Below are 21,589 nucleotides of genomic sequence, written 5' to 3'. Positions count from 1 at the left end.
AAGAAATAATAACAAAAAAAATTCATTCGATTCTTAGAATTGTAATAAAAATCAAGTCATTAATAGTTTTTAATAGTTTCTCGACAAGGATTAAACAATAAATATTAAACTTTTTTAAAAAATGTACATTACGTTTATTGATGACTCGCTCTGTGCAATGTTCCTTGTTAAATATTAAAGAAAAAGATTATGATTGTATTAAGTTTTAATGAGCGTGTTCTACTTAAATAGCTTAGTACTAACACGCACTGTAGAGAAAAAAATTTATTTTTTTGTTAAGATATTTTTTTTGTCATTTAAAAAATGCTACCAATTTAAACTGCTACGGCAGCCTTAATAATTTGTTTCTCACTATCTTCAAATCGGGATATTACAATGGGGACAATTATTGTGAATGATGATTGAGACAATCGGGAAGCCTACGCGATTAATATTAATCAGACATAAGTAGGACCAAGTCCTAGTGACAATCATTGATAATTACTAATTATATTAAAGTATAATCAACGTACAAAGTATATAATTATTTCTAAAAAACGGGAGTCTCATTTATATACATACACATGAGCATGGCCGCCAGGGGAGAAAAAAGTCTATATCTCAAATTAACACCCGAGGGCCGTCTGCAAATTAATTTTATTTCATGTTTATATGTCATATCATGTATCAAGAAAAGGGGAAGAGAATGAATGTGGGCTTAATAATATGACAAGTATTCCACATTCCTACCAACTACTAGTATCGACATTTATACATATAATAGAAACCACATTCCACACATGCACACACTCTTCCCCGCGAACAGAATAATGACGAACGTATTTTTTCGACTACTTGTGCGATTTTCCTTTTACAATAACTAATAACGTTGTTACATTTCTTGAATGTCTCTTTGTATTACAATAAACTTCATTGAAACAAAATCGCTCTTCTGAGCTATAGGCCCAAGAACATTTTAACTGTTTTAATTAATTAATTCGTTGCAACTATTTTTACATAATGAAAATTGTAATTAATTATTGTAATTATTAAACAAATTATGATAACTAAGCCAATATTGAATAAAATAATTTGTAAATTTATGCAATAATTTGATTTTATAAAATAATGTATCGTGCTTAAGTAAATTAAATTGCTGAATTACAATAAATTAAAAACTGATGCCTTGACTTGAATTGGCATGGCACAATATTAAAATTTGGCTGTCTTATTTAATCAACTTCTTTCAAAGTTTAATTATTCACAGGCCTGTTTCTCTTCGCGGAAAAGTCGAAAAAAATGGTTTTCCGTCAGTAAGTTGGAATTATTTACAATGATATCAAACGTCATAGTGTAAAAAAGATTTCGCATTTTAGTTTATTGGTATTGCACTAAAAAATAAATGAAAAAATATAATAGCTTATTGGCTCACAATCAGTGCTAACGGAAAGACACGTGAGATTAACTAAAACAATTAATAAAAAGTATAAAACTATTAACAATTGTACATCTTTCGTGATCAAATGGCGTCTATTTAAATAAAAATTTTCCAATAGAGAACAAAAATTGTTTGTAACTAAATAGATTATTGACTTTTATCATCTTATCAAATATCTTTTCAAATTAATTTTAATTTAATATGCCGACTTAGAAAACTGTCACATTAAATAATAAAAGTTTATGCGCAGCCAATCACAAGTTCTTACGTAATTGTTGTTTTCACTGTAATGAACATACAATGATTATGAATAAGAGAGTAATATGTGAAAATAACATGTATTCGAGTAGATCGACCGTATGAGATTAAAAAACTGCAAATTATCTGCGCCTAGCATATACTAAATCATGAAACAATTAATATTCTTTCTAGCTGAAATTCGTCACTTATTTGAAGATAAATAATTGTCCATTATCGGTCGATCTTTCAGTCTGCTCTAAATGGTGAATAGAGCTTAAGAAAGATAAAATAAATTACATTTAGTTGCCCTGCATAGTCTCGAGTTTTTTTCCCAATCGAGAGAGCTTTTATCTCGGCAATAATAAATGTGTTCTTCTCGATGATGAACACATATTCGAGTACGTAAATTATGTATTATTGAAGGAATAAATGAATGAACCTTCAAACATATTCGATAAAGTTGAAAAAAAAAAAAATAATAAATCGCACGACTGTCATAATATATATCGTGACGATAATTGATCTGTGACTAAAAACATATCGCCCTAAAATAAAGTATATAAATTACATTAATACAGATTTTCTGGTTCAATATCAAGCTCGCTCACATATTGTACGCTACATATATGGGGTCTAATTGATCCGCTAAAAATCCATCGCGTAGGTGCATCCGTTGTTTTTCACCACGTGAATTAATTGGCACCACTCCAGGATCGACAACTACGACGACACCAACAACTAAATGATGCTCTTCTAAAACAGCACTAGTTACTAGAGCAACGAGATCCAATGCTTCGCTCTCATTTCCGTTCAGCTCAACAACAACGACAAGTAAATTTGTCCATGTGAAAACGGCACTGAAATTATAAAAAAACGATGTCATTAGTTAGTTGTTTCATCAAAGGTCAAAGTTAATTTAGATCAGTCATCAAATATTTAACTCATAGTATAACGTAATTATTGATAAAAATATAAGATAGTATAAATAGTACTTGAATGTAATAATATGCTACAATTATATAATATTAAATCAGTAGTCTGTCAATGTCAAGAATACTTGACTTTCATCAAGATAAAATTATCCTAAGTTGATTAAATAAATTACTGTCTGCGTGAGATAAAAATTAGGGTAAATAAAATCGGTGAAGTTAAACGATAAGATAGTATTATATTAATTCAGATGATCATCAATCCCTATTTGTTGATATATTGTTATATAATTATTATAAAATTGACAATAAAAATAATGAATAATATCACAAATATTTACCATTCAGCAATTTTTTTATGACACCGCATTACACTGTTCTCAATGTCAATGGGATGGTATCTCATTCCTCTAAGTAAAATAGCTTCATCCAGAGCACCAACAACAAATACAGCGTCATGTAACTCCGCATCACCAGGTGGAATGTCTATTTCTGTTGATGTATCACCGGGAACATCGCCCACACCCGACTGTTGCACGCTCTCTGTGCGTCTTAAAAATCCTAAATAACCTGTTCTGGCGTACACTTCTCCAGTATTTCCGGTAACAAGTCGAGCATTGAAATGATCAGCATAATCACTTTCATCACCGTAAATTGTGAAGTATCCGCTAGCATTATGAGCAGACTGCACCCAAATTTCACCAAGATGGGAGTCACCACATTGACCTTTGGTCTCAGGATTCGCGATAATAACTTTCACTCCTGGTAAAAGTTTTCCAGATTCCATTAGACATAAGGAGTGAGGACTCCCACGTTCTACTAACGACACTCGATCGTTCCGGAGTGCTCGTAAATCTACATAAACTGTCGATGGCTCTGGGCTCGAAGCACCCTGAAAGAAGTAATTAAAGTTAACATTATTAAAATATAATGAGTAACATTCTTCTCATCGTTTATGAGCAATAAACGATGTGCTAAATTGTTGATGAGAAATGTATAATTATAAGAACAAAAGAGATATTAACGTGACGTCAATGATGATGAATGACATAAATTTTTATTAACTTACCTGCAAACAAATTGCAGTATTTACGCGACATCCAAATGACGTTGACACAGCTCGTGGGCTTAGTCCTAAAGCTGAGAAAAGTTTACTGAAACTTGTAGTAAGAGCGATTCGCGGCCTTTCTTCTGCAACTACAACACAAGTTCTCACGCATGCTAAACTAACTCCACGAGCTTTTAAAGCATGGACAGAAGATCCAAGTCCTTTTGTACAGAGTTCCATAACTCCGTAAGAGCAGAAAGTATCTCTCACTCTCGACTGACTGACTGCTGACAACCAGAGAGCAGGGTTTGCTTCAACCTGAAAATAATTATTTCGCATTTTAATTATATTTCAAAATTATTGGAATAAGTAAAATAATCAATTATTACCTCAGATGGAGGTATCAATATAGAATGATGACCGCTATAAATACTGCTAAGACACCAGAGCGCAAAGCCCAGTCCAGAATATGGATCTAAACATAAGGCAATGTGTCTTGATGGGTACAGCTCACAGGCTAATTTCATAGCTCGACAAAGCGATGTAACTGCAGCATGAGACATTTTTATTCCAGCCAACATGCCTGTTGTTGAAACACTGAAATCCAGATAAGCAAGCATCTCGGCTGTGGGTGCACGATACATCACTGGCAGTTTCTTCTTTGGCATATCGTCCATATCGAGGACCAATGGCCAGCTTTTCATGTCGACTACATTGTTGGCTTCCTAATAATAATCAGTCCAATATACTTTACTTTTCTTTTACTTTTATAAATTATTTATTACATACAATTTTGTATATTTGCTTACCTTACTCTTGAGCAACTTTAGGAGCGTTTGATTGGTAAGAACGAGAACAGACTTACTGACATCAACAATCATTCGTACAGTTGGCAAGGTCGTTTGTAAATTTTGGGGATGAGGTGGTCGTATAGTAACTGGTACAGCTCCAACATAGAGACATCCATAAAAAGCACAAATTAAATCGGTTCCTGGTGGGAATATTAAAGCTACATGGTCCCCTGTGTTGATCCTTCCACGGTCTAATAATAAATTTCCGATCCGCTCAGCTTTTTTGTGGAGTTGAGAACATGATAAGGATGTTGCTATGGCTCCCTTCGAGTTTAACGAGGTGAAAATAACATGGTCTGATGTGCTTACTGCTCGCCAACGAAGGATTTCCGAAATAAATTGATACTGTAATCAGAAAAAGAAATTAAAATTTAGTTAAATCTCAAATTAATCATGATTTAAAATATAAATCTTGTTAAAGTATTTTGATTTTTTGTATATAATAAGAAAAATTTGACTTCCGGTTAAAGTTAAATTCAATCCTCCTCTATACTTTTGATCACCCCCGAACACAGAAAACAGGTTTTAATAAAATACCGTTCTGTTAAACTCTGTTCGCAAACAAACCTGTTTCTCGAAAATACTTGAATAAAAAAAAGTTTATCATTTGCAAAGTTGTAGGGCCCTTTTTTCTCTACTAAATCGAAAATAAAATCCTTCTTGATTTTGTAATAAAATGAGATTTTTTCCAACCGTTATAGGACATTGTTCTCATAAATATCTTGGGACTAATCTTTATTCAATTTTAATAGAAGTCTATCTCATGTTAATCGATAAAGTTCTCGAGGAAACTATAGAAACATGATGTGGTTATTGATTATTAAAAATTAATGTGAGATATAAAGTTCTAAACTTTATGAATGTTTTATTCACATAACTTACAAACTAAATTGGAAAATAAAACCTTCGTAATCGTTATAAAAGTAAATAAATTACCTTCTTGGCATTATCACTATCTTCATCCAGGACACCTAAATCTCGTCCTTGAGCTGAAGCAAGCCGATTACCCTGGACAATGTTGCCCACCATTACACTCGCTGGACCAACATCTGAAACAGAATCCCCCGCTACACGCCCCCGCACCATATCGTTAGTAAAACAACGCAAACACTCAACCCAATAAAAAGTAGACTGGCACATTCTTTCCTGACTGAGGCCGGAAAATCAATATTATAATAAATACAACAATTCGACTCCTGAAATATTTTTCCATCAAGCAATATACTTTTATATTTAGCTTCAGGCGTTATTTACAACGCTGCGGCTGGCGAATCTCAAAACATTCCGTCAGCATAAGAACAGAAAATTTTAAAACTTGATTAATTTGTTAAGCGCAAGAGAAATTAATTACAAAATTTGTGAGTGGTTTAAGTTAAATGATGTTCAGAACTCAGCCAAAAGGATAGAATAAAAATAATTTAATGGCGTTATGAAATAAAATTAAATAACAATTATAACTTAATTATTAAAGTACCGTCCGCAGCGCGCTTCATATATTGATATTGCAGTGATATTCTTAATTATTTTTTTGACAAATGTAAAAAGGCAACAATTTCATATTCGCCCCACGTTGAGTCGAGTATCTGCGTTTTTCGTTCATTTTTTATTTACAATTTTTTATTGTTTTTACCAATAAAATTACAGTCATAATTGATTGTACTAAAAGCATAAGTTACGAGTGCTTTATTAATGTGAATTAGCAAGCAACAAAATAATCGATTCGTCAATGGAATCTTCACTTTTTTTACAAATAAATTTTGTACTGTGTGTACTTACATTTGATTTCCGCGAATAAATACTCGATCTTACCAGCATGGGACCTCTTTCAATAATAATATTGAAAACAATCTTAAACTTACCAGAATGAACTTCACGTGGTTTGGGTAAGTTGGTGACACATGTGTGAGGGCAAAGTAGAACATTTGCTGGGTGTAAAGTTCCCTCTAAGAATCTTCTCTTTGTTTCAGATAAGTGGATACCACCTAAAGGTGTTTTAGGTAAATAATTTGGAGGCACCAAAGCGAGACAGTAAATTCCAACAGCATGAATAGAATCCACAGCTTGTAATACTCGAGACATCCATTGAAAACTCTGCAAATAATACCTTGTTTGTTAATTTGTAATTATTTATTTTAATTAATTATTTACAGTTAAAACAATAAATGATAATTTAAGTTAAAATTGTTTAAGTGCTTATTAATGATGGTAATAATCATCTATGTTATTATATTCATTTCTAGAATAAATTTTTTTGTCAAATTAAAATACCTCTTCTTCACTGCAATCAGGTCGTTGTTCAGCAACAACACATATCCTTTCATCTCGTAATACTCGTACACTAAAGACAGCTATTCTACCTCGGTATATGAACTTCATAGGCTCAACTGCTAAAACAGTAGCAATTATGTCGTCAGCATTGTGCTTTCTTCCCGTGACAGTCATTAGGCCATCGCGCGAGCCGCAGACAAATATTAAGCCGCCTGGACCGAGGAATCCAAGTAATCCAGAACGGACATATTCAGCATCTCCCATTGCTGTGCCTTCAGGCTGTTGAGGTAATACTTTAAAACAATTATTCGTCAAACCCTGTAGTCCCCAATATTGACTGGCAGTGGAATTGCTGTGAACGCATATTTCACCAACTTCGTCAGTTTTGCAAATGAAGGGTTGACCTTCCATTTTTACTACAACTACAACACCTGAAATTGAAAAAAAAAGATTATATGAATAATTATCCTTTGTAGGATATTGTTATTAATTTAAACGGCTAGAGAAAAAACTACTTACTTCCTGGCATAACTTGTCCACAGTCTTGGAGCGTTAACGACGTTAGAGAATTTTCTTGGTCAACACGAACAACACCATAACTCAATCCAGACATAGAAAGGACGCCACGACCCGTTGCATTAACACCAGCACGACCTGGTCTTCTAATAGATACTGTTAAAGCTTCACTCGAGGAAGCACATGGACAAACTGCATCAGGTCGAAGGCCTTTTGACTGAAAAACTGATAGGAATTGATCACAAGATGATAACGACCAGGGGTTAGCACCATCAGCTACGAGAAGTAATCTGATTGATGATAAAGAAATATCTTTATGGTCTTTAGTTGCCAAAAGACCCCAATGGAGATCTCTAGACTTGACGACAGCCACACTGGCGCGATGTTTTGTTATCATTTGCATCCAACTAGCAGGGTTGACTTTCATCAAGGCATAAGGAATAAAAATGACATGCATCCCATTGAGAACACTTGTTAAAGTGCTGTGCCATAGCCCAACTTCTCGTTTAAAGTCTAGAACACACACAGCATTTTCACCCTCTGTATAGCCGCAAGCCATCGTCAGTGCGCGACAATGTGCAATCATAGCAGCCCTCGTTACAGTAACTCCCATCACCGAACCATCTTTGTCGGTAGTATATTCTATGTACGCTGGAGTATCGTCGGTTAATCTTGGTGGTGGCATCCAATCTTTTGGGGTCTTTCCCAAGTGTTCCGTGACAAACCAATGAAGCTTTGGCCAACCCTAAAATTATTCTCAAAGTTAGGTTGTTGTAATTTGATCAATAATTATCTTAAGGCTGGTTCAGCAGATTAAATTCAGCAAAGATGTATTTACCTTGAAGGCAACGACCTCTCCAGCGGCAGTCTTTGGTAAGCCTTTGAGGCACGCCTCGCTGGTCAGTGCCACCTGTATGCCGCAGCTGCCGAGGAGAAAGCCAATTTGCTGAGAGCCAGCGTCACGCCGGGTCAGCGGTACCTCGATTGGTACCGGAACGATTCCAGCTTGAAGACAACCATAGAATGCACACATGAAGCTAATAGGATCGTTGTTAGGATAGACGAGAGCGATTCGATCACCAGGCTTGAGACAGCATTCACCGACGTTGCGACTCAGAGCTTTGTTTAATAGTGTGTAGGCTATTTTGTGCGATCTACTCAGCAGTTTTCCATACGTGAGGGTCACACAGAGCTTCCCATTTGGATCTAAAACTGTTGCTGCTGGTGCTTTGTATGTTGCAGACCCATACCTACAAAAAAAATTCATTGTATGAAATACAGCAAATAATTATAATTTAAATCTCTGCATGCAAAAAATTTTACAATTTTTTTAGTTAAGACGTGAAAAGAAAGTTATGAATTAATAATACTTATTGTAGTTCCTACATAATTCCATATATTTACATATCGACATAAATGGAACAAGTTTTCTTTAGCATACTAATTTTCAATGTTTTTACAAGTTATCAACCGACCTTGTACTTAATCAGTTAATAATTAGCAAATTTAAAAAATTTAAACCCATTAATTTACCTTTGGATGGCAGCTTCTAATGACCTTGGTAAACCTGAAGGCACTGACAACTGTTCACCTACAGCAGGCGTCATGATACCACCTTCTGGTTTTGGAGCATTCGGATCTTTTGGATTAGCTGCTATCTCTAATTCAATGTCATCATCTTCATAAAATTCTGGTAAAGGCCTTCGCTTAGGTCTTTTTAATGTATTCAATAACTGTTGAATTTTAGCTGAAACTTTCCAACGTCCAGTGGTCCCTGTGTTGTTTTCCTCAACCACGTGATATCGGTTGACACGGTCAGCGCCGGGTCTTCTTGATTGCGTAGTATGAGTCACATCCGGAGGCTGAATATTACAATATGCGTGGGGAGTATATTCGGCAATATCAGTGATATCAGCAGGTGGTCTTCTCGCTGGCGGTCGTGGTGGAGGCGGAGTATCACGAGCTGACCCTGTACTACTCGTGTCTGATAATCCAGTACCTGTAGGACCACCAGCTCCAGGTGATTCCTCTGTTACCACGCTGTCTTCATCACTGCTTGACTCTCCACTATCTCGTCGCTCACGATCTGGACTTCTTGCCATTACAGATGTTCTTTTTGATGGCATCGGAAGTGACGGCTTTGGTCTACTTTGCATTGCTGCCAGAGCTTGTTGAACAGCCTCTTGTCGTACTTCTATAGATATAGAAACTCAATTAGTTATTTATCTTAATTGAATTAACAATAAAAATAAAACACTCAAAAAAATTATTGCAAAAAGTTTATTAATTATTTAAACTTTAACGTTTCGGAGATAGATGTCGATTGAGCTACAAATTTTATTCTGAGTTATTTTATTTCTTCCAGTTTTGAATGAGGAAAAAACTGGAGAATCAACTTCTTGTTGATTTTAACTTGTAGCAAGCCAATTTTTCACTGGATTTCAAATACAATAACTGAAGTAAAAAATCCCACATTGTTGGAAACAAATTGTAGAAAAATATGAATAAGTTTAATATTGATCAATAACCGCAAAAAGTCTGTTGAAAACTAGCATGGTAAATATATCCATTAACGCAAGAAAATAGTTTTTACTGAAAATTTACAATAAAGTTACATTATTTCGATGACACTTGCTCAATCAACTTTAACACTGAAAAACAAATATTAGGTACTATTACATCATGCTGTCACTAATGTAATTCATGATGACATTCATATAAACAAAGAAAATTGTACAGAGAATCATGCAGCCAAATTGATAATTACGTTGTTACTTTTGTTTTGTTTTTAGTTTCAGCCAAAGGTTCATTTTTACAAATATACATGAATACTGCAAAGTTGTACCATGATATGTGTATGTATATAGTTAATGATCATAATAACTAAGAGGCTTTTTCCGCGTCCTTGCTACTGAAATAGCGAGAAATAGCTCGCACGTGGAGAAGCAGATGCAGGATGTATCACCCATTACTACAATGCATATAGAATTAAAAAGTGACTACAAAAACTGCAATATAGCGTATTTATTGACGTAGCAACGGATTTAGAATTTTGTATTGTTTGAGAATAATATGAGATTGTAAATGTATTTCTGATCATATAATGCATAAGCTCATACCGATATTAATAATGATGATTTTTCATCTAATTTTGTTTGCAAGTTTGGAGTACTTACCAAGTCAGAAAATTTTTAATGAGAAGTTAAATGAAATTTCTAAGGTCTAGGGAATGTGAAAAATCGTGAAAATAATTTCTCAAGAGAGATTGAATATTATCTAAACACTTGGAGAATTTAATCATATAAAAGAATCATCATTTGCATGTTACTCAGAATTTTCTTTCTGAATAAATATACTCACCAGAGTGATAGCGGCTCTCGTTTCGGGTGAGTCTGCGATTTCCGCGTCTGACAGCAGCGGAATTCGAGTTTGTTCCAGTGTTCCCCGCTGAGCCGCCAGATCCCGGAGGACTGGCAATGCCCCCAGGTACTAGCCGGCCTCCTGCATGCAATATCAACGTCAACGACACATAGATAATGTGACAACTTTACTTTCTCTTTATCTAAAGACTTATTTCAACTTCTCTCATTCTATCACATTTAATTTTTGTCTGCCTGTATCTGAATCTACTCCATTTGCTTTCATCTATCCAATAAATAATAAAACAATTCTTCATCTTTTTTCTTGTGTCTATATGTCTTTTTTACTACGTCCAATTAAGGCAGAAAAAGTCGTAGAATCATGTAGTGAGAGAAATAACACAAAAACAGTGATGATAACCATGCATGAGTAAATACTTGTGTAGAATAACTAGTGAGCAATAAAGACGTATGACAAAAGCAAATAAAACCAAAAACCAAAGGAAATGATGCAAACGATATTTGACGAAAATTCATGGACGATGATAAGAAAGTAGCACAATGAAACAGGAAAACATGACCAGATAATGTGGTTGGTTAAGCAAAACTACCTGAGTGATAACGTTTTTCAGAATGCGTGACACGACGTTGGGTTCGTCTTGCGCGTGGCTGTGGACGTCCACCAACACCACCGCTACCATAATTCGACCTATCACCCCCGCTATCACCAGTACCACCTCCGGATCCAGTTCCACTTCCTGTTAATTAATAATCATGCATAATCAAATATTTCCCATCATGCATTGACAATGAATTACATTGATTTTCATATAATTTTTTTCTCTTGATAACTTCATGTTGAATTTCTGTATTGAAAGACGCGCAGATGCTGCTTAAAGGCGTAATATCGCACGCGGAAGTGACTGGTCTGCTCTTCCAAGTACAGTTAGCAGTAGTCGAAGCTGAGCATAAGATTATTCATGGCATGCGTATATACTTTATGTGTATTCTTCTTTTATTTCTTCCTTCCTTCCTTCCCTTTTTCAATCTTATGCTACTTCTTACTCGACTTTCTAGCTTTGTGGGAGTTTATATATAATATTCTTTATATGAATAATCCTGCACATGGTTGCGTATACTTTATATACAACAATTCAAGACTAAGATCGGTTTTTAAAGATTGTAGTTACCTTAAGTGACCTGGTCTCACTCAAGCATAACGTGTTATACTCTCGAGGTCTCTGTACAACATACACCACAAGAAATATCTTTTCTTTACGCTGTAATTTTATGTATCACATTTTTCACGCCTGATTTAATTTGCGGTCTTGAGTATTCAAAATATACATTTTTACATCATTGATCAAAAGAACCATACCATGTTTTATTCATTTGAAAATTAAAACTATTCCAAGAACGAAAACTAGTTAATGTGTTAACAAAAAATTGGCATTCAATTAGCAGTAAATGATGTTTTAATGATAGATATCAATCTTTTCTGAAAAAATCTTTGTAATGATGTTATTCCTTAATAGTTGAAGTCAATTTAAATTCAAGATTGAGTAAGTTATACATGAGTATGTAATTAACAATTAATTTATATATAGTTAAAATGATTTTATCTAAATAAATAATATCCTTAATGAAAATTCTTGATTTTTAGTAAAAATAAGAAGTTATTAACTAATTGTAAAATTATGTATTTTATAGGAAGAATAAAGAAACATTGCAGTATATTTCGTCACGTGGAAAAGTATTCACCCGACCGTACAGGTAAAAAAATCTCTTAGGAAAATCTTGACTTTCGCCTGTTGAGTTTTAATTTTACTATTGTGCACTTCTTGAGAATCAGGACTCACATATATGATATTAATTGAACATTTGGAGAACAGAACATAACAATGAAGTCATCGAGATATAATGTACGCACTGATGATCACCAAGGACATCAATTATCATAAATTCCACGGAATATTATATCATATCGTAATATCACAATTTGTAAACACTTTTTGAAATCTTCATTATTAATTAAACGATTATTTGAGTTATTAATCATAGAAAAAAATTTTTTTTGTTATTAGAATCAATTAGTTGGTTGTTTAACCATCAATTCCAGCACCTTGTTAATTTTTCATTGAAATGAAAATTAGTCAAGACACAGAAGTTGAAAGTTTCATTATTCACATGCTGAACAATTGGACATATTCTTTTTTTCTTAGTAAATAGTGCTAATAAATATGTTTTTATTCATTCACTTTTCGACACAAGAAAAGTATTTTTACGTAAAAAATTAATGACTGTAGTGAATAATTTCGTAATTTAAGAATTTATCAATATACCACTTTTTTTTTGTTTAAATTCATAGTTTTTTGTTACGTCAAAAATTATTACTATATTTGTTATTTCTAACAATTATCTGATTACTAAAGAGCCAACAATTAAAGAAAATTACATACAAAATTTTTTAATCACATTAAAATTTGTTATTCTTGGAAAATGATTCCGTTATGCTTATTATCACACTTAATTATTTTACTTTTTTTCTGAATTCAAGTATTTTAAATATTATTTACATATTCTAATTCAATTCAAATATTCTACGAAGCTTTTACTATTATTATCATTTTTTTTTTTCACTGAGAATTTAAATAATACATACCAATTTGTTTAGTGGCATATTGCTGAAGAAGCCTAGTCCGTTTCTTTTCATACCCTTTCTGAGTTATATCTCCTGCAAATAAATAAATTTCATCAATAACAATATAGAAAAGAATTAATCATGTTTTCTTAAAAAAAAGTAACGTAATAAAAATGATTAAATTAATAATTTATTACATATTATTCTGAGGGCGATTGTATGGATATGAATCATGATAAGATTATAATTTTTCTTTTTAATTATTTTGCGGTAGCAGAATTAATTTTTGCAATGAATTATCTCATGCGTATATTACTTCATAATGACTAATCATCATACCGGAACTTATTCTTTATTCTACACAACTCAATAATCATTTCACCAACATTTTTTTTTCTTTTAAATTAAATCCACAATATCCGAGATAGTCATCAATTCTATTGATTAGATAATAAGAAATGAAAATAAAAATGATTTACAAATGATCGAGAGTGGATTGAATTAATTAACGATCAGTTAGTCAAGATTAAATGAAAAGAATTTAGAGTAAATATTTTTGAAAGACAATTTCCTTACAAAGAAACTTAACTGTGCATTTTTACGATCAATTACGAGAACGTGTCACTGATATTACGTGTGACAAATCGGATTATACAAGTCTTTAACATCACATTTAACTCTCTAGAGTCTTCTCGTGACTCTTAAGTTAAACGCCCCAATTACTATTAATCCTCAATAAGACCATTTGAACAACATTGAAAGCTTATAATACCGTGTTAGAATTAACGAGAGCACCGTACAGAAAAAAAAAGAAAAATCATGAAAGAAGTAGAAAACGATGAGCGTGTAACAAGAGTTGCATCGAGCCTGGATGCACTTTATTTTTTATTGTTTATGGTCCGTAACTCAGATAATAACCAAGATCAATTCGCTATGGTGTTAAACGTAATCTTCATGAAACTAAGATATGTTAGTAGAGAAGAAAATATTTTGACATCAATAACAATCAATTCTTACGCGATCGTTTTCTCAATGAAGAACACTTGCGAACAAGATACACGGGTTGGCCATTTGATCGTTTCAACTGAGACTTACGTCTCAATGGTCGTCGTTTAGAAGCTCGTGGCTTTTCAACTTTAATTAAAGTATCATTATCTCTAATTCTAGCCTCATGCCTTGGAAAGTATTCATTTTTTTCTACTCTTTTCTTATTGATTTTTTCATCTCCATCACTCTCACTGGACGAAAGACAACGATAATAACCACCAGAATATGTAACATTCTTTTGATGCTTGATAGAGTCTGGTTCTTTAGCTAAAAAGCTGAGAAACTGTTTGCTAGCAAAGAAATTCGACGAGACAGCATCTTTGGCAGGTTTCCAGACTGGCCGTTGTGCCAAAATTCCTCTCAATTCTTCAGAAAATATTTTATCTTCATTGAAGTCACTGATCTTTGGACGTCGATGCTCAGAAACTCTTGAAGATTTTGAAGATGATGTGGAGATAAGAGAAGAGGTTAATGTTGAAGAGGGTGAACTTTGCACCGAGTTAAGTTCTTGTTTTTCATTAAAGTCACCGGATAAAAGCAACTGATGATCATCAAAAGTATCTGATGCATTAGATGACCAATCATCACGTCCTTTTGTCTCTAAACTTGATGGACTCTCTTCTACAGAAAAATATCTAATTTCTTGCCACACTCTACGTTTCCTTCTACAACTTCTTTTTTCAGGAGGAACAAACCACACATCATTAAATCTTGTTTCTGGATGTTTATTAAAGTTATTGACAATTATTTTACTGCTTGCAACTTTTTTACGAATACTAGATCTTCGTGATGTCCGTGTAGTTGTTCGTTTAAAATATCCATCAGTGCTTACACTAAGTGAAGGTTTTACTAATTTTTTCCTGAAGAATCCACTTTTCTTTGATTGCGAACGTACTTTTGATATTGATAATGAGAATCCACTGCTGAAAGACGAGGTAAAATCTTGAGATACACGACTTTTTTCTGGAGCTGATACAGTTCTCGATACTTGATTGATTGATTGGCCCAATTGTTTTCGTTCTTTTAAAGCACTATCCAATGAATGATGAACGGAAGTAGGTGATTGAAGTCCATGAGATGGAAAAGGAACTGGAATTGCATCCAGCCATACTCTTCCAAGACTCACACTAACACTTGGAGGACCTTCAGCTGGAGATAAAGACAATGAATGTTCATGAACCACTGGATCATCAGCAGCAGAATCTAGAATCTTTTCAACACATGTTGAGTCTACAGAATTGGTTTTGGAGCATCTTGAAAATACTGGAGAACTCTCAAGTTTTAAAATACCCAACTCTTTCGTAATAGAATCAGGTGTTTTATTACCTTTCGACTTTCTTGGTGGTTTAACAATTTTTGGCTTTGAATTTCGTTGAACTGAAATCTCAACATCATCTTTCAATTTTTCTTGTGAACCATTGACGTCGTTTAACCATTCATTATATCCAATTGTTCCTTCAGATTTCTTGATTTTCTCCGTGGTATCATCTTTGATGATCAATTTAGATATTTTAGTTTCCTGAATAATAACATCTTTCGACTCAGTTTTCGTTGAAATATCATTTTTATTGCTTTCACTTGGCTTTGGAATTTTATTGCGCCTTTTCCCACGGTCTAAATAACTTTTCCGAATAGAAATCCTTTTGAAGGACTCGCTGCGTTTGAAGGATGGCTCGTTACGATCCTTCTTACGGCTCACGAGCCTTCTTAAATTCTCAAACGAAATTGACCTCATGGACCCTCAATATTTCAATGCCCACGCAATTCTCTTCAAGTATTTTTGTACGTTCTAAAACTCTTGAAATCAAGTCCTAGTATTTCTCGCATGATGGGGACTTTTACTCTCTTGATATACTTGAATCTCCTTCTCTTTCTTCTTCTACTTCTCTTCTCCTCAGCTCGTACCGGTTCGAGGTCTTCCAGTCTTCGTTGCTTGGCATTCGTTTTTCTCCCCGTAGAATATCGTGGGGATGCAGTGGAATATCGTGCGGTTAATGCGGGTGGCCAGTTGTAAGCTCGTGGAGGGTCCACACACTCATCGAAGGGATAATCATCAACAATCTTGCAGTGCCATAGCAGCAAAACAATCTCTTAGATCCTCATTATGTCTTCTGGGTTTCAACCAATTTTCAATTTGGATAATCATAAGAATAATTGATGTTAATTATCCATTTAATGATGAATCAATTCAAAATAAAATGATTGTAGGCAGAAGTATTTCCCAATTATCTAATCGTTACACACATGAAATTAGTCCCAGTTGAGCATAAACAAGAACTTTGTTCTTACGACACTGTTACGGTGACTTGTAGACAAGGAGGGAAAGAACGAGCAGGGGAAGGATCCAAACACGTTCGTGGGTTCACGGACGAAACGACTTTCTCCCTTGCGCTCTCCCTCTCAACCGATTACGACGTTGATTCTCGCCCTTTCCTTGCGATCATCTTCTCCTGGCATTCACGACCTTTCTCACACTATCTCTTTCAAAGCTTCCTGATATAATTCCTTGTAAATCTAACACATCACTCCGCTCTGACATTAGTTCATTTCTAAAACAAATATACACTTTTTAATGATGCTGATCTTCTCTAATGATTGAACTTTTTTTCTTCTTCTTCTTGATCAAATACATACCAGAGAAAACCATAATTGGCTTGCCACAAAATCACGCGTGATATCGATATTCCCTCGCGGCGTTGATTGCAATGGCGTAAGATGCTACCACAGCACATACCAATGTAAATACTCGTTGAATTACCATCAATACAACAGCTTCAAGTACTGCACAAACTTTGTTTGCATCAACTTTTCACGTGCTTAGTCAAACTATAACTGGCTGAGTAGCGAAATAAAACAAAAAGTAAGTGTAAATTCCATGAAATAAAATGATAGTGTTACGGTGTAGCGAGATCCAACGGAACTGTTTACTGGCCCAGCAAGCGCATCAGCGCGATCGTTCTTCTCTACTCCCTCTTCCACACTATACAACACCGTAGACCCACCCTCGAGGGGCTGACGGTCCACACTAATGCTGCATTCCTCAACACGACACAAGTCCATTCGTACGCCAAATAAATATCTCAAGTTTCCTATATAACACTTTATTTCTTATTGCGGCTTGCCTTTATTGTTGTTCTCTAGTGTACGTCTTAGATCCTTGACTGAATAGTGGTTCACTGGATGTCTGTCTTATAAACGAGTTTACGCGGGAACTAAACACTTTCTACGGTGAAGAATCCTTGCTTGGAATAAGAAACGAAATAAAAACCGACTGACAGCGGTGCAGTGGTAATTGAAGAGTAAAGAGGAGATAAAATGTAAAATAAGATGAGAAAAGGATACACAAATGTGCTGGCCACGCTGGCAAGACACTAAAGCGGTGCTCGTGTGCGACCGCGATCGAGCAACACAGCGACGACGGCAGCCTGTGGGAAGGCGCCTGGTAAATAAGAACTACACGGGAGTAAAGGTAAAGACGCAAGTGAGGAACGAAGAGTTTTAAGAGAAGGATCGAGCAAGAGGAGTGGTGGCATGCGGTCCGTCCACTCTCGCCCGCGAGCGGGACTTCTCTCTCGATATCTTCTAACAGCATCCCACTCTATACTCCCCTTACCAATCTCGTTCTCTTGCTACGTTCTACACCGTAGAGTATAGGTACAAAGTACCTCCATCCATGCGCTACAGATTAAGCTTCGTTCATACGCGGATACAGTACATTGTTTCATATTTTCCGTTTGATTTATTTCGATTCTTTACTTTACAGATTAGATAATACTCTTCTATTTATATATTAATTACTGACACTCATCGTGAAAAATTTTTTTTATTTCGTTTAAAGGGAAAAGAGAGGTAGGTTATGAGATGGAATTTCAATTCAGGTTTTTGAATAATAGAGGAAGGACTGACTAATGCGGATATGCCGGTTTTAGTTGGAGGAAAAAAATTCTTTATTGGAATGCAATGATTTATTTGTGGCCAGTCATAAATACTAGACCTTTCATTCTGTTTTTTGACACCTGCATTTAATTATCAATATTGTCGATAATTCTATTGAATTTTTTTTTATTGATATGATCCTATTAGGATCTTTCATTTCATCTCAATGTAGTGAGTTCAACATTCTAATTAAATTATTGAAGAAAAAACTTTTTCTTTCCTTAAAGAATTTTAATTTATTTGAATTTTAAACCTCTTTCAAATGTACATTCATGGAATTTATAACAATTTCGAGAGTTAGAAAAATTATTTTACTGCATGATTTTCCTTCAACAAACAACAAAGGTGATAAATAATATATGTATTTTTAAAATTATAATAATGAAATTCTCAAGACTGTTTATTCTTATATAATATTATGTATCTAGAGACGTAAATAAAAAAAAGGAAAATAAAAATTTTTCAATAAATATTGACTCATAGTTTTTTTCAAGTAAACATATATAAAGGAGGCTGGCTACCAACAGTTAGGTGGGTGGAATAAACTAGAGCCTTTATTCTATACAGAGTTGTTTTGACACTATCCGGAGTAAAAGTGTCTTTAGAGGTACTTGATATTCGCTTTGTAAAATACAGCGATTATAAAGCCAAGGCGAAAGCAATTCCCTTGTTATTCACGACAAGAATAAAGCAGACCTGTGAGTTGATTATGCCTTTACGAGTAAAGTACTTGAGACTTTTACACGCTCATACACGCAAGAAAAACCATATCAATTGTTTTTTATAAAAAATAAAAGAAATAATTATTCAAAAAATGCTAATAAAAACCGTGAATTCTAGTTTTCATATTTTAAAATACCATTCAGTTGCTGATTATCATTATTATCATCAAATGGCTGAATCTTAAAATTCATTTTTCAGGACATGACAACCAAATCATGATGACATTTTTGTCAATTGTAGATATGGAAATTTATTTTATCTTATCAAATCGTCGAAGACCAAGATTTTAAATAAACTTTTATGAGAAAAAAAAATTGTTTAAATAAAATATTTAAATAATCGTTAGTTTAGTTTTATTTAATCCATTTCACCTTCATTTGAAATGATTAATGAAGATATGATAATAGTAAGATAATTAAAAAATAATTATATCGGAACATTCATGAAAATTAGAACAAAATGTTGATAAAAAAATGAAAAAAACTCATATAAAAAATATAAGCGTGAAATTATATGGTTTCAGTGGTTATATAAAAATGAATACTATTTTAATATTTTTAGTTTTAGTTAATAGAAAGTTAAAGGGGATCTCCCCATGATGGCTTTTCCCCATCGCGGTTTTGCCTTACACCTGTACATTAGACCTGCGTTACATTCACGCGGTAACATCACATGTGGGCAAAACAACAGGATGCTTTATAACGTACATTTAATTTACCCACGAGAAGAAATATCGTAACCCTGACTCATAGGCTTACACATATTTTCTGGAAAGTTTAATAAACTGATGAGAAGAGAAGATAGGTGATGTGTTCACAATAAGAGGATAAAGATGGTATGATTGATTCTATTATTGAATAAAAATAAATGAAACAAATGATTAAAATACCAGTTGGTAGATCACCGAATACTGTCATTTATTTGAAAGAAACCGGTTGCTGTCGTGTCTTTATTCACCATGTTATGTGTACGTAAATGCAAATGAGTTTATTTGTTCAGATGACCGCTTTCCGGACATACTAAAAACTCAAGTCGAGTGTGTGGAGATGAAACTGAATTAACAGAGTGCATTTACAAATGTAACTTATGTAGAAGTCATATAAAGTAGCACGATACCTACTTAGAGCAATTGCTCACTTGAGAAAATAACTAGCAGATTGATTATTAAATCAGAAAACGTATAATAATTAACTCAAAAAAACATGAACAGTTAGTGGAAAAGGTGAAATTGTGTAGAGGTTTAATATATGAAATATTTTTATTGAATAAATGGTTATAATTTGAGGATGGAGGTGCGGTCGAACAACTCATTTGTCGTATAGTAGGGCATTTATTTCTACCAAGAGCAAACTTCACTTGTTCTACTTATTACGATGTTGATGAGAATTAATTTAAGGACAAATGCCAGGGTAATAAAAATTACAATTATATGGAGACATGGGAAAAGTGAGAGCAATAAAATTATCGATTATCAACGAGTAGAGAGCCTCTACGGGGATTCGTACGGGGTGAGTCAGAAGGGTTACCTTCTCAAAGGGACGATAGGTGACAATAAAAGCTTTACTTACCTTCGGAAAGCTCAAGGTCCAATTCTGCAAGCTTCTCCCGTACATCCTCCGGAAGTTTGTTGATGTCGATGTTGAATTCGGCCATCGCTAGGCCATCCGCAATTCGGAAAAATCACTAATTTTACTGCTAGACATTCCACTACCCGTCACCACTCTACGGCCATCTTGCTCTCGTCTGACACTGACTCTTTGATGCTTCGTCAAGCCCACTGGCGGCGACACATGCCTGCATGTATGAACGAATCATATACCACCACCTTCGTTACTTTGCATTCATGTGCATTGTTGTCAACCGGCAGATGACCCGCATGAATGGTCTGAATAAAAAAAATTATCTTTTTTGAAATTTAGGTATAGAATTTGCATAAAGAATATATTATTACAATTTATTTAATTAAGCTAGAGCTCATACTTGGACATCTATGAGGTTAGAGACTTGTTCATTAGATTAAAGATTGAATTAAATATTTTATAAGAAAGATTATAAGCAAGAATAACAAAATAACATATATTTTAACTAAAATACATTGTAAAAAAGAATTAATTGATTGATTAATTTAATTTAAATAGGATATTGTTGCACAAAAAGATTGTATACTGCTGTAGCCGTTGCACTATTTTTAAACGACATCTGATGAGTAATATCAAAATTATTTACACGATATTATGATTAGTTGAAAATGTAGATCTCATAATATTTGATATTGCGAAATATCAAAAATGGTTTATTTTTTTAAAAATAAAATAATGTTTTCAAAAGTAATATAATGTTTATTCTAATTATTTTTTAAAATTTAAGCACTATTCAGTGCACCACTAGAAAGGCCAAAATAACAAAAATCTGAAATTAAGATACTTATTTGAAATAATTTTTAATTTTCTAGGCAAATATAAAAATTTTTTTCAGTATTTTATGTCAATTAGTTTTAGTATAATATTTTGATAGTACTATTTTTTAAAATATCAAAAGATTTGTATAAAAATAAATTCACCAATTTACCGATTGTAAATAAGTAAAATCAATTTTTAAAAAACTCAAGAAGATT

General features: G+C 33.7%; 1 protein-coding gene across 12 annotated transcripts; it reads right to left on the bottom strand.

Annotated features, from left to right (window-relative positions):
* Window positions 1-110: 110 nt before the first annotated feature.
* Window positions 111-21,140, bottom strand: DIP2 (disco-interacting protein 2). Of its 12 annotated transcripts, none has more exons than XM_035082998.1 (16): window positions 20,927-21,140; window positions 20,544-20,860; window positions 13,291-13,362; window positions 11,240-11,386; window positions 10,630-10,770; window positions 8,803-9,463; window positions 8,108-8,519; window positions 7,273-8,014; window positions 6,754-7,184; window positions 6,345-6,576; window positions 5,422-5,552; window positions 4,444-4,830; window positions 4,024-4,359; window positions 3,656-3,952; window positions 2,928-3,478; window positions 111-2,514 (listed from the first exon to the last, which is right to left on the bottom strand). In XM_035082998.1, the coding sequence occupies exons 2-16, from the start codon at window positions 20,626-20,628 to the stop codon at window positions 2,262-2,264; spliced, it is 4,878 nt and encodes a 1,625-aa protein (XP_034938889.1). In that variant the 5' UTR covers window positions 20,629-20,860; window positions 20,927-21,140; the 3' UTR covers window positions 111-2,261. The 12 variants fall into 12 exon arrangements, with proteins under 12 accessions (XP_034938889.1, XP_034938888.1, XP_034938890.1 ...); XM_035082997.1 differs by having other exon boundaries at window positions 20,544-20,878; window positions 20,956-21,140; XM_035082999.1 differs by having other exon boundaries at window positions 20,956-21,140.
* Window positions 21,141-21,589: the final 449 nt, after the last annotated feature.

Source organism: Chelonus insularis, unplaced genomic scaffold, assembly GCF_013357705.1.
Source record: "Chelonus insularis isolate UGA/USDA-ARS -01 unplaced genomic scaffold, ASM1335770v1 contig_352_pilon, whole genome shotgun sequence".
Lineage (NCBI taxonomy): Eukaryota > Metazoa > Arthropoda > Insecta > Hymenoptera > Braconidae > Chelonus > Chelonus insularis.
The sequence above is the reverse complement of the archived record's forward strand: the minus strand, read 5'-3'. Positions and strand labels throughout refer to the sequence as shown.

Excerpts from the sequence above, each read along its gene's own strand:
- DIP2 (XM_035082992.1), bottom strand. The coding sequence starts at position 16,051 with ATGAGGTCAATTTCGTTTGAGAATTTAAGAAGGCTCGTGAGCCGTAAG. Across the intron at positions 4,360-4,443 it reads TAAAGTTGCTCAAGAGTAAG|GAAGCCAACAATGTAGTCGA; the intron begins GTAAGCAAATAT and ends GATTATTATTAG. Across the intron at positions 3,479-3,655 it reads ATACTGCAATTTGTTTGCAG|GGTGCTTCGAGCCCAGAGCC; the intron begins GTAAGTTAATAA and ends TACTTCTTTCAG.